Source organism: Phascolarctos cinereus, unplaced genomic scaffold (genome assembly GCF_003287225.1).
Source record: "Phascolarctos cinereus isolate Bilbo 61053 unplaced genomic scaffold, phaCin_HiC Scaffold_4;HRSCAF=312, whole genome shotgun sequence".
In the NCBI taxonomy this organism is placed as follows: Eukaryota; Metazoa; Chordata; class Mammalia; order Diprotodontia; family Phascolarctidae; genus Phascolarctos; species Phascolarctos cinereus.
In genome coordinates this window covers 465429849-465443206 of record NW_027555847.1, presented here as the reverse complement: position 1 = coordinate 465443206, position 13358 = coordinate 465429849, and the positions used below count along the sequence as shown (strand labels likewise).

Sequence of the window (13358 nt, the reverse complement as noted above, 5' to 3'; positions counted from 1 at the left end):
ATTTAGAGCTGGTGTGACACCAGACAAGTCATGAGACCCTTTGGGTTTTAGATCCTTATCCGTAAAATCAGGGATTTAGACTCTTACTTCTGAGGTCCCTCTCAGCTCTAGACCCGGGGATACTGTGATCCTATGACCACTAAGTTTCCTTCCAACTCTATAATTCTTTAATGTGATTAACAAGACACTTAGTATTTCTGGGCCTTAGTTTCCTCATCTGTAAAACAAAGGAATTAGGTAATATGTCTTTTAAGTTCTCTCTCAGCTCTAGATCCTAGAAGCATGAGCAATTAAATAGAAAGTTTCCACTCATTTCACAGCAATTAATAGTATTCACCAATTTCCCTCCCTCCCAAAAGCACAACTCCTAATCTTCCATTGATGTCGCAAGCAGTTGTTATATCTATTTTTGACAAATGATAAAAAGAATTTTAACAAATTAAATTAAATCCAGGCTATACCATAAAACCCCATTTATCCAGAATCCCATATCCAATAAATCCAAATAATAAGATTTTGGGGAGTGATATTGTATTGATACAATATTTATATATTGTATGATTGATGTCCTTGGTAATTCAGACCCTGAAAGATCCTCAGAATTATTTTGGACATCAATGACATTTTCATTTGGGGCCTTGCTCCTTCCTTCTCCATCCCCCTCCCAATTCTTTATTATCTAATTGGGAAACTTTATATATAGCACAAGTATATTAACAATTTTCAAAGAACTGAAAATTGTTGAAATGCTAACTCTCTATTAGCCAGGGTATTTATTTAGCCAGAATATGTCATCATGTTATTCTGGCTTCATTTTCCAATTCTTTTAAAAGTTAACAGTAAGTGCCAGACTTCCTTGAACTCTGTGCTGTTTATCTCCCTCTACTTCTTGTCTGTGCTCTTGTACATTTCTGTGTCTGTGATCCTTCCTGGGTTCCAGGTGATACCCTGGGTGTGCATTGAGTATGCGGAGAGCTCAGCTCCCTTATTCTCATTGTATTAATCATATTATGTTACTCAAAGGAACCTCGAGTAAATGAGCATTGTCACAAAGCAATTTGATATTGCCATACTTGCTGCGGAAGATTGACTTTCCTGTGATCGTTTTTGTTCATCACTGGGGGGGAGGGGGAAAAGTATTCTATTTCATTTTTCCCTTTCACTGGGATGTACTAGCCCCAAACTGGGACCGGGTTGGCTTTGTGATGTATCCAGACTTTGTAAGGAGGAGGAGCCCTAATTGTTAACTTTAAGTTATGGTTAGCAAAGATAATCTAGAGGCTAAAATTAATTAACATCCAAGAAAGTTAATGAAAGTGTTGAGAAATTAGCTCCCCTTTTGGGTAAGACTTGTGTATTAAGAATTAATAATTTGTCCTTTCAGCAATATAAAGCTTCAGTTACAAAAATATAACTTTTGTTTTATTCAAGTTTGTTTTATGCCATGCTCTATTGAGTCATTAAAATGCTTTAAGGCCCTTTTTGAAATTTTAAACTCTCCTTTTGTTGTTGTTCAATCATGTCCAACTCTTCGTGACCTCACATGGGGTTTTCTTGGCAAACATACTAGAGTGGTTTGCCATTTCTTTCTCCAACTCATTTTACAGGTGAGGGAACTGAGGCAGATGGGGTTAAGTGACTTGCCCAGGGTCATACAACTAGTAAGAGCCTGAGGCTGAATTTGAACTCAGGTCTTCCTGACTCCAGACCCAGTGCTCTATCCAGCCAGTTAGCTGCCCTATATTTTCCCCTTTTTCTTCCACTTTAAAAAAATATTCTTCAAGTGATCTGAGACTGTTTCCATCCAGCACCAATATTTTTACATTGTAATATACCTCACAAGGAAATGTAGAGTTTTTGATGGCATATTTCATGGCTGCCCTCCCAGAATCAGGGAAGCTATAAAAATACTCCTCTCATATTTCAGCCCCCTGCCTAAGCCACATTTCAGCTCCTCCAAACCTAGGTTGACTGAATAACTCAATAGCCACGCTGCCTTCCCATCCTACTGCTCTATGTCTAGTTAGTATTTATATCATTTTATTGGGTTTATTTTCATTTTTTCTGTAAATCTGAATTATTGTTTTAAGCTATAACCTGATTTCTAACAAAAGGAAATATACATTACTGTCTTTTGATGCAGTCATCTCCATTGCCAAAAAGGGACTAGTCTCTAAAATGAGTAATCCACAGATTTTTCTGTACCTTGTTAAACTTTCCTTTTTCTTCCTTCAAATAATTCCCTGCATTATCCTAAGATACTTTGTCTCCCAAGTTTGCCAACTTTCAAAGTATAGCAGAAGGTACAACTGGATTACTAAAACAGTCATCAAGATGGAAAAATCATTATATAGAGACTATGGTTAATTTTTGTTCTTATTTTTTACCGACAGCTTAAACTGAAGCATGAGAGATTATGGTTAGGTTTAATGATAATATGCTTCATATTTATATAGGTCTTAATTTCTTGATAATAATGGTGGTTAGACCATGGGATGAATTTAAGAAGGTGATTATGGAATCTTACTCCCTGAAGGTCTTGAAAAACAGAATAAAATCGCCTTTGCTCTTCTGTCCTTTACGTGTGTCCCTATCTGAGGGTATAGTATACCTTCATCTATTTGCAGACCTGTTTTCCTAGGAATTATGAACAGAATGAATTCATAAAAATATCAGAATCTCTCCTTCCAAACTTTAGACTTGTTAATATCTCCTCTCCTCATTATAAATGTCCACAGTAGAAATTGTCATTTCAGAGAATCTTTACGTACGTGGCCCATAGCTTCTTATTATTTAATGGCTGTCCCTGCCCTTTGGGAGCTTGCAATCTAATGAAAACAACTGATTGAATATAATAAGAACCAGAAGGTATTTCCTCCAATGTAACATATCTGTGTGTTTTTATGTATGTATATGTATATATACATATATGTATGTTCTGATTATTTTTCTATTTTATTGTAATTGCTCTTATTTTCATGGCCTTTCTTGTATTTTTTTCTGTATCTCTGCTGAAGATAAAGGTGTTTTCAAAGCGTCTACCTTCAGGAATCAAAATGTTGCTGGGGGAGAGCGATGAGAAATTAAAAGAACACACCTCTAGATGTCAGCAAATTCCAGTCCTTGAAATTGACGATTGTCAAGTTTTCTCCTACAAAAGTGTCTTAGCCTCTTAGTGGATGCAAGCCACCGCCTCTCTCCACCACCACCCCCCCGGCTTACTTTTTTGATCTCTTTTCATCCCTTTCTCTTTTCCTTTCCCTCCCACCAAGCCAAGGACAAGTTTGGGGAGATTTCGGAAGAAGGATTTGAGTGGTTGGGGGTTTTTTTGTTTGTTTTTGGTCAAGGTCATTTTTCAAAAAGGATAGTTCCGGCGAGGCGGGAAAAGGAGTTGGCTCCATCTGCCAACTTGTCTGCCTTAGCCAGAGGTATTACATGTTTCCTTGGCAGCGTCGCCACGCCTGGTTGGTTTCATGCCATATTTTACAAGTTGTTCTAACTTCAGGCGAAGACAATATTGCTGGCCCTTCTCGTTGGGGTTAGAGAGATGACAGTTATGTGCAAATTAGGTCTTAAGCTGATACTATGATTAAATCCAGCTCAGAACAGGCTTCCTCCCTTCTTTCTATCCTACAGTCCAGCCTTTATGTCTTATTTCAGGAGCCGACATCCGCACTGCCAAAATCAAAGACGCTGGGCTTATTTTGGCTGACACGCTCCGGAAATTTTTGTTTGATCTGAATGTTGATGATGGCTTAGCCGCCATTGGCTATTCCAAAGCTGATATCCCCGCGCTAGTCAAAGGCACACTGCCTCAGGTAAGCCAGGCGGTCCTCGGAGTCCTCCCCACGAGATGCAAGTATTTGAAAGTTTTATTTCTTTTTAGGAGAAAAAAAAATTCATTTTGGTTCGTGTGAAAAGAAATGAAACCCAAGAGTCTCCCTGGAGACACTTTGCTTCTCTTTCGCAAGCCCACCCTGCAGTGCAGACCTTTCTTAAGAGGGACAAAGGGGAGGGAGGAGGGAGGAGATACCAAATGTCCCTTTGCCTTTATGTTTTTCCATAAAGAACTGCACAAACACAAAGCCAGGTGTTGTTATGTGATACTTCTATGATGCAACCAAAGGGTTGTCCGTTGAGAATCGAGGTAAGACGCCCAAGATGCTTTGGCTTTGCAATGAAATTTTCCTTCCTCTCTGTAGGGTTTTCCTGAATATAGTATTTTTTTCCCTCAATTAACAAAAATCTCTTTTATCCACCTCCCACCTTCCCCCATCCATGAAGTATTCTTGACAGTCTCTCTCATGAAATAGGGTGAAAATATCTTGAAAATTTCACTACTTCAAAGTTTCACTATAACCTTTCCTTAAGGAAAATTAGTTGTTTCTGTAGTTTTATTAAGGAAAGAGGTACTTTTAAAATTAAACTTGTTACAGTTTTGCTCAACAGTTTTCCAGGACCGTACTTTTGAGAGTTTGATTTTTTTCCGGGATGGGGGGAGGCGAGAGAGAGGGAGTGTATACTAGGAAGTGTCAAGTCAACAAAATGTGTCAAATGGGGTTGGAGGTGGGGGTGGGGATAAAGCCTAATAATTTTTCTTTCCTCAGCATATTTATAGCTAATATAAATATGTTATACCAAGTTATGTCATATCTAAAAGCCCTTGACTCCAAATATACATGGTTGAATATATGTACATACAAACATATTTTAAACACCATAATTTAAAGCCACTTAATATTTCTCTATTTAAGGCAGATATTCAAATAGTTTGGGAGGACTTAATCTCTTCTCTTTTTTCTTTGAGCCACTATTTCAGTTTGTATTGAGCAGGGTAATTTTTAAAATATATCTTATTTCCCCCCATTACATGTTAAAACAATTTTTAACATTTTTTTTAAGTTTTGAGTTCCAAAATCTATCCTTCCCTCCCTCATTCCTCTTCCCTCTTCCTGAGATGGTAAGCAATCAAATATAGGTTATACATGTGCAATCATGTAAAACATCTCCATATTAGTCATTTTGTCCAAGAAGACTCAAAGGGAAAAAAATGAAAGAAAGTGAAAAATAGCATGCTTCAAACAATGCTGTGTTCAAACAATATCAGTTCTTTCTCTGGAGGCAGATAATATGCTTCATTAGTCCTTTGGGATTTTCTTGAATCATTGTATCACTGAGAATAACTAAGTCATTGACAATTCATTGAACAATATTGCTGTTACTGTGTATGCAGTTCTGGTTCTGTTCATTTCACTTTTCATCAGTTAATATAAGTCTTTCCAGGTTTTTCTGAAGTCAGCTTGCTTGTCATTGCTTATAGTACAATAATATTCCATCACGATCATATACCACAGCTTGTTTAGCCATTCCCCAAATGGTGAGCATCCCTTTGATTTCCAATTCTTAGCCACCATAAAAAGAGCAAGCAGGATAATTTTTAAGAGAACCCTTCACACTGGACAGTACTCAACCAGGGCTAGGTGGCTAAAATCAAGGACTGTCCTTGGGAATGAAGTAGCCATAATTTGATTTAGAAAGTAGCCTCTGACTTTAGATAGGACATTTAAAGAGATACTCATTCCACAAGGGAACCTGTGAAAAATGATTGCCTCTTACCTTTTTGTTAATCCAGTGCCACGAATGTTTGCTATTTTATCACCAAAAATAAATAAACAAAAGTCTGTGATTTTCTCATTAAATTGTCTGATCTTAGGATCATAGAAATGAAAGATGAAAGAAGGACCTTAGAGGTTGGATCATCTAGTCCAACCTCTTAAATTTACTAAGAAGAAACAGAAGCCCAGAGAGATAAAATGATTTAACCATGTCTTATAGGTAATAAGTAGAAGTAAGATTTGTTACTGCTTCCCCTATCTCCAAATCTCTCTTTCCATTAAATCAGTATATTATGACCTGCTGGGTTTTTTAAAAAATTCATTAATGAGCTTTTCTGTTTTATACCAGCTATGGACCAAAATACCAGAACACCCCACCCCACCCCCAACAACAACCATAACAATCAAAACAATACTATTAAGCAAAACTGACAAAGCGAGTCAAAAGAAGGCCATATGCAACATCTAGTATCAGGAGATATTCTTGATAATCTGGCTTTAGTCACTAGCCATGACCTTTTCAACCACCAGCAACAAATCAACAATTTTCTTCCATGTGAATTAGAGCTCTCACATTTTCATTGTAAAATGTAATTTCAGAGAGGGTTGAAAATTCAAGAACATCCACTAAAGTAGCAAGTTAATTAGTAGTTATTCTGATTGCTTAACATGTCATGTCACACTGTGAAAAATAGCTTGAGCAAAACTACTTTTTTTAAAAAATCATTGTAGGAAACTGGTAGTGAAGAACTTCTACCAGTGCCAATTAGCATCTTCTCTGCAATAGTGACTTATCCAGTGTCACATAGCCAGTATGTGAAAGTCAGTTAACCCAGGTCCTTCTGACTCCAAAGCCAACTCTGTTTATTTTTGCCAGCCTCAGACAAAATGAGTTTGCTAACTGGATTAAAATAGTGTTTCTAAATTGTATATTCTGACTACTAGCTATGACTATATATAGGATTGTTTACTGCAAAATAAGATTGTTTATAAGAACCACTAGAAAACTCGTGTCATTGTTTTATAGTCACCTGGTGAATATTTGCCAGTTCAAAAGAACCCTTAACTAGTTTTGCTTTGAGGTTGATGTGGGTCTTTCTTTCCTTCCTTATTTCCTTCTTTCTTCCTTTCTCTATATATTGTCCTTTCTCTTTCTTTCCCTTTTCTTTCTTCCTTCCCTTCTTCACTCCTTTGAAGCTTCCTTCCTTTCCTTCCTTCCTTTTCTTTCTTTTATTCCTCTCTCCCTCCCTCCTTCCTTCCTTCTCTAGCACACATATGTATAAATTCATACATTTGTAGAGCCAGAAGGGGCCTTGGAATCACATGGCATTGTTTTCCTTCATTTTTTACAGTATCCATGAGGTTATAAGTGAAAACTTCCAAGGCTGCTGCGGTAACTTCTAAATTTTGCAATTATGAAAGACTAATTCAATTTTCATTTTCCCTTATTACTGTAGGTAAGATTTAATGTAGTAAGAATGACATGCTAATTCCTGAATAATATATCACCTGAATAATATATCTAGCATTTGAGAAAGGGTCTTTTATGTCCATCAGTTCCGATTGGAAGAAACAACTTGGCTGATCTCTGTGGCCAAACCCACATCACAGGCTGGCTACAACATACAACATTGCAGTGTGCAGAAGACACAACCACTCACTCCCTGGCAGAAGAGTGAGCTAGGAAATAGCTTAATATTAGTAACATGCAGTGGAAAGAACACTGGCTCTGGAGATAATGAAACCTGAGTTCAAATCCCACCTCTCATGTGTACAACATTGGGCAAGTCACTTAACTCTCTGGGCCTCAGTTTCCTCAGCTGTAAAATAAGAGGCCAAAACCAGATAGCCTCTCTTCCAGCTCCAGATCTGTGATCTTGGGAAGAATTCAAAGTTATTCCCACTTTAGGGTAATCCCTCTGACTCTAGGTAGTATGGCATAGTTCACTGACTGGAATTTTGGTTATTTATTTAGTTGGTCTTTTGGGGGTCAGGACAGAGAGGCAGAGTGGAGTGTGGTAGGGAAAGAGGACACACCTTTCAAAAACTCATACAAAACAGGAAAATTCCTGCATTTGTCTCCTATTTGGAGGAATGGACAGCAAAAGAGGAGGCAACTGTGGGACAGTAAAAAGTGTATGATTACAGTCCCAATTCTTGCACTTATTGATTGCATGGTTTTGGGAAAATCACTTAATCTCCTTGAGCTTGCTTCCTCATCTGGAAATGTAGTTCATAATACCTGTGCACAGAGTCATTATGAGGAACTGGATAATGGCTGTAAGGAGCCCACGTATTCTATAAATGTCAAGTAATAAACTGTTGTCATTTAGTCGTCCAACTCTACATGACCCCCATGGAGAAACCCATGGGGTTTTCTTAGCAAAGTGGTTTGCCATTTCTTTCTTCAGTGTGTCCCCATTTTACAGCTGAGCACCTGAGGCAAGAGGGGGTTAAATGACTTGCCCAGGGTCACACAGTGTCTGAGGCCATAGTTGAATTCTGATCTTCCTGACTTCAAGCCACTGCACCACCTAGTTGCCCTAATAGTTGTCAAGTCGTATATCCAGCAAAAGATTTGGAAAAGAAAAAAAGAGGCCATGTTCTTTTGTTGCCAAATCACTGTTTTCTGAAGACCAGATCAGTTCAGTATAATTTAACGGCATTTAGACTTTTCCAGATTCCACATAACCCCTTTGATTTGCTATTTCAGGAAAGAGTAACTAAACTCGCGCCACGCCCTCAGTCAGAAGAAGAATTGTCAGCTCTGTTTGAGGCTTCGATGAAGCTGTACTAATTTAAACTTGAACACAAAGAATTACCATCATCTGAACGAGTTCAGAAGACAGAAGCTGCCCTCCCAAGATCTTGAACTTTTCTCACCTACAGATCATCCCGCTGCTGCTAGCACACCTAGCAATAACGTCTTCAATGGATGGATCTCGTCTGAGGAAGATTCATTGAATTTGCCTTCATCCCTCGGGTCGGGCTACCTCCACAAAGCAAGCTAGGAAAACTCCCACAAAGCCTTTGCTTCTCCATCCATGCTGGCCCTCTGGAGTAGCCCACTCCTGTCTCCTCCATTAACACACCAAAAATTATTTGCCAGATGACATGTGGAGAAATTTGGTATTTTTGAAATTTGGAATTCATGAGTTTTAAGTTATTCAATTTTTTGTTTTTGAAGTATGGCATAGGATTTTTTCTCTTTTGAGGAAGCAATTACATAAAATAGGAGCCATCTGAGAAGAAGAAGCAAAAGGATAAAAAAGATGGTCTCATTTCTCCCCCTCTTCCCCTGTCTCTTCCTTCTTCCTTTGTCTCTTCCCCTTTCCCCTCTTTGTTCTGTCTTCCTTCTCTTTTCCCTCTTTCTTGCTTCTCATAATCCTGCTAGTCTTTTGTTTTCCCTCTCTCCCATGACTTTTGTCACCTGCAGCCTGAACCAGGTACAAACTCTTGTGGTTGTCACTTTAAAAAAACAAGCTGAGTAGCTCATCTGGTGAAATCCATCAGATTTTATTTCCAATTTTTAAAAAAATTGATATTAATTATTTTTCAAGAGCCATCTAGTAAGTTAAGGGAGCACTAGAATATCGAAAAGAAGGGAGGACCCCATGAAGTTATGCTTTTATGTCTAGCACCTTTTGGTTTAAGAAAAATTCCAGGAACATTGAAATTGAACAGGATCAAGTAAAATCAAAAGAAAGCAATATTAAGGCTACTGATGCTCCAGTGTAGGTGTTCTTAACCTTCTTTGTGCCATGAGCCCCTTTGGTTTTCTGGTGAAGCCCATGGATCCCTTCTCAAGACTAACCTTTTTGAATGCATACAATAAAATATATAGGAGTACAAAGAAAAGCAGTTATAGAAATACAGCTAACAATACATTTGTTAAAAACAAATTCAGAGATCGCAGGTTAAAAACCCCTAAACTAGTGAACAGAATGTTCTTTGAAAGGAACATTTGATTCACCTATGGAAGCAAAGGGCTGTAAAATGCATCTTTAGTCCAGAATAAGTTCATTTAAAGAGGAGCAATTGAATCAGAGCCCGGTACCACATACAGACTTACAGATAAGAACCCAGAATATCTAGCAATTGTTCCCCTCGGTCACAACTAGCCTAAGAAAACTTCTTCAGCCGTTTTCTCCTTGGCTAGGGTCTTAGCAGCATTAGTGTCCTGAAAAGGGACAGTATAATATTGGCACTATGAATCATATTTTTTTATTTTTATTAACATTTCAAAATGTACATGTGTGACTAAATAATGTACACATGAATATTATATTGATAAGAAAAATAAAGGAAGGAGACATGACTGCACATCCCAATGGCTACACTACTCTAATGTCTTCTAGAGTCTGTAGCCTTAAGGTAATTGAATAGCTATTATCTATCCAATGTAGAATCAGGCCTACTATTTCTTTGATAAAGTTTTAATTACAGGACAGTCAAGGCAAATTTCACTTAGGCTTGAGAAAGGAACAAGAGAGCCTCAATATCCCAAGCCAGGCCACTTTATAGATAAGATATCCCCTTAACTAACTTCTCAGGTTCTAATGCTACCAGATAGGAATGGGCACAGGAGAGAGCATCTATGTCTTTTCCACTAGTCTGAAAGAAGTTCAGAAAACCTCTGTAAAGCTTGAATAAAATGTCTCAAAATACAGCCGGCATGGAAAAAACTACAAATGAGTGACATATTTGAAATCTTCCATAGTGATTAAAAACACAGAGATAATAGAAGTTTAGGTAGCTAATTAAGATACACTAATATATTTAAGCAGTCATATAGTATAATAGAAATGGCAGTAGATTGGAATTCAGGAAACCTAAGATCTAGTCTCAGTTCAGCCACCTTGGACAAATCATTTCACACCTACTGACCTGAATTTCTACAATATGAATCGAAGGTGTTGGGCTAAATGATCTCTAAGGTTCTATCTTGTCCAAAAAATACTATGATTCACTGTTTCTAATAGACAATTGTGTTCTGGTCACCAACATGAAGTTTTAAATTCAGAAAATATCATATGAAAAATATCTGAGAACTAAAAATACTAAATTTTCTTTTTTGAATGTTCACTGCCTTTACTAAGAGTAGCCAGATGTCTAAATGTGAATCACAAGTAACTGTGCTTGGCAGTCACATCAATGGAGGAGAATTTAAATGTTAGGATTAAAGAAACAGATTTAGGAAATCACAATTTCTTATTTTAATTCCTTTCATTTGAGAATATGAAAATGTCGATTCCTTCTGTAGCCAACAAGAGTGAGATATAGGATCAACTCAAATTCTGTAAGGTATCTCTTTGTAGGAGAGTGAATTTCCTTGAAAATTGTCCATTTCTGTAAATTTATGTCTATGTTTTTTCATTGACTCCCACTGTAAAATGAAAGCTGCATTTTCTTAGGGAAAAATTATCCCAAAAGACTGAGTTGAAAATTTGGAATTCAAACAGTAGCCAGCTCCAAGACATGCTAGAGTGGTAAAAATGCATTGACTAGGGGCAGCTAGGTAGCACAATGGTTAGAGCTCCAGCCTTGGAATCAGGAGGACCTGAGTTCAAATCTGACCTTAGACATTTGACACTAACTAGCTGTGTGACCTTGGGTAAGTCACTTAACCCCAGTTGCCTCACCAAAAAGGGGGGGGGAAGCGCTGACAATACAATGCCACCTAGAACTATATCCCCTGGTTTTTTTTCCCTTTACACCATTTTTATCATAATATAATAATTTTCTTAGTTATGGATTTCCTCTCTGCCATTAGTCACATCTCCTCAGCTTTCTTTGCCTGCCACATATTCATGCTAAATAAATATTTTTGAATTTGAATTGAATTGAATAGGTCAAATTAAGGATCTATTCTGTTTCTGGAAGATCCTTGACCATCTTTGGCATTCCCAGAATTTTGACCCCTTCTTTTGGGTATTTATAATACCCAACAGGACTTCCCTCTTGCAGAGAACATTTTGGCAATGTTACTTAATGCATGATAGATAGAAGTCTAGTTTGAAAATTCCTCAAGTTTGAGGTTTCAGATTTTGTAAAATATGAGTTCCATATTTTTCAGTTCCATAAATTTGAAATGTTATGGATCAAGTTCACTTAGGACAAGGTATATTTAAGGTCACCAATTCACAGAAGTGAAGATTATAGTTTCTTCTCTTGAATCCAATAAATTTTTATTCTCTAAACAAAGTCATGGCCAACTAATCATTTTTCTTTCCTTCTATTTTCATTTTTCAAATGAAGATCTAGCATGCTAAAAAATAGTCAGTGGAAGATTTTATTCATGTCAGATTTTATCATGTCATGTAATTAAATTAAGCACAGAGTAATTTCTCCCAAACCTCTCCTTAAAATAAAAAGATATTTTATATTAAAATTGAGTCCTTACCTGCGTTGGGCCTGTTTTGGTCTGCTTTCATTCATGTTGAAGGATAGGAACATTTTTTTTCTCATTTTAACTATCAGAATGTAATTTGTGTTAGATTCAGTGTTAATTATGCTAAGGAAAATAAAATTAAATATGTAGGAAGCCTTTACCATAGTGAATAGAACTTCCATGGAGAATTCATAGGAAAAAACAGGTAAAAGTCACACAATATAAGACGACATGAAGTAGTTGTGAAATGCATTAAGAAGGCAATACCCACGTGTCTGAAACCAAGGATCCATCCAAGGATTTTTATAGTTTGTATATTTCTACATTTAAAGCATTAAACACTATTGTGTTTCACAAAATACCACAATATTAAGCTCAATTATTAAATCCTCCAATAAACAAGTAATTCATTCTGCTCTGTCATCTCTTGCTAACATACCATTTATGAGCAGCCTTGTATTCAGAATTGTCATGGGGGTTCTGGACGCTGTTGGGCAGAAGGGGAATGAATGGTCAGTGGCATGAAATTAGTGTGTCATCTTCAAATAAAACTTTGAAGAAGGTACAATACAAAGAAACACAAACATTAAGAGCAGTTCAGAGATACTACTTCTGCTATTAAAAAAACACTTCGAGTGAAAATTGCTTTTCTGACCTTTTCACCTTCAGAAAGATTAATGGTTGTCTAGAATAGAAACTGTACTCCAATGAGGCACTGACTCAGTCTGGGGATTGGCCATAAGAAAAGAGGTTTTTCACCTTTGGGTCAGCATTTCAAATGTTGCCTGCTTCTCTGATGAATCAGAAACTCATAAGCATCAGACAGCTGCTCAGTTACCCATGTAAATTGGCTCCCAGGTCTCTGGTATAGCTCCCAGAGGACAATCATCTACATCACAATTGGCCCTCAGGCTGGCAGTCTCCACAGATTCACTAACATCTTGAATGAATGGATAGACCAAATTTCTCTTTCCCAGAAAGGTGGTTCTTAAAGATCCAAGTTGAGCTATGCGGGGAGAGATGCTGCTGACTTTTCCCCGCCATCACAGATTTAAGAGTGTTTGCTCTCTCAGGCTATCTGGTCTGTGCCTTTCCCAAAACTAAATTCATTATTCACAAATATGCTGTCTAAGAACAACACAGTAGCTAGCATCCGCCATGGAACTTCATCATGAAACTACATGCAAGACAGTAACATCAATTACTGTCATGTGATTTTAGATAGCTTTTTAAATTGATACCTTTTGTTTCTATATCATTCAAATAATTGCTGTATAGTCTGGGGGCTGAAGGGCTAATAAAGGTATCTTTTGTACCGAAACTCATTATGGATAATTAGGTGGAATTAGGAA

At 37.3% G+C, this 13358-nt stretch overlaps 1 protein-coding gene across 3 annotated transcripts in view; it reads left to right on the top strand.

Moving 5' to 3' along the window:
• ADHFE1 (alcohol dehydrogenase iron containing 1) overlaps positions 1-12429 on the top strand; it is a 35619-nt gene extending 23190 nt beyond the window's left edge. For 2 of the 3 annotated variants that reach the window (XM_021002098.2, XM_021002099.2), the window contains 2 exons: positions 3661-3818; positions 8329-12429. In XM_021002098.2, coding sequence (XP_020857757.1) covers positions 3661-3818; positions 8329-8412 — 242 coding nt within the window. In that variant the 3' untranslated portion in view covers positions 8413-12429. The remainder of the gene's footprint in view (positions 1-3660; positions 3819-8328) is intronic. The other variant, XM_021002100.2, reaches the window with a different exon arrangement.
• Positions 12430-13358: the final 929 nt, after the last annotated feature.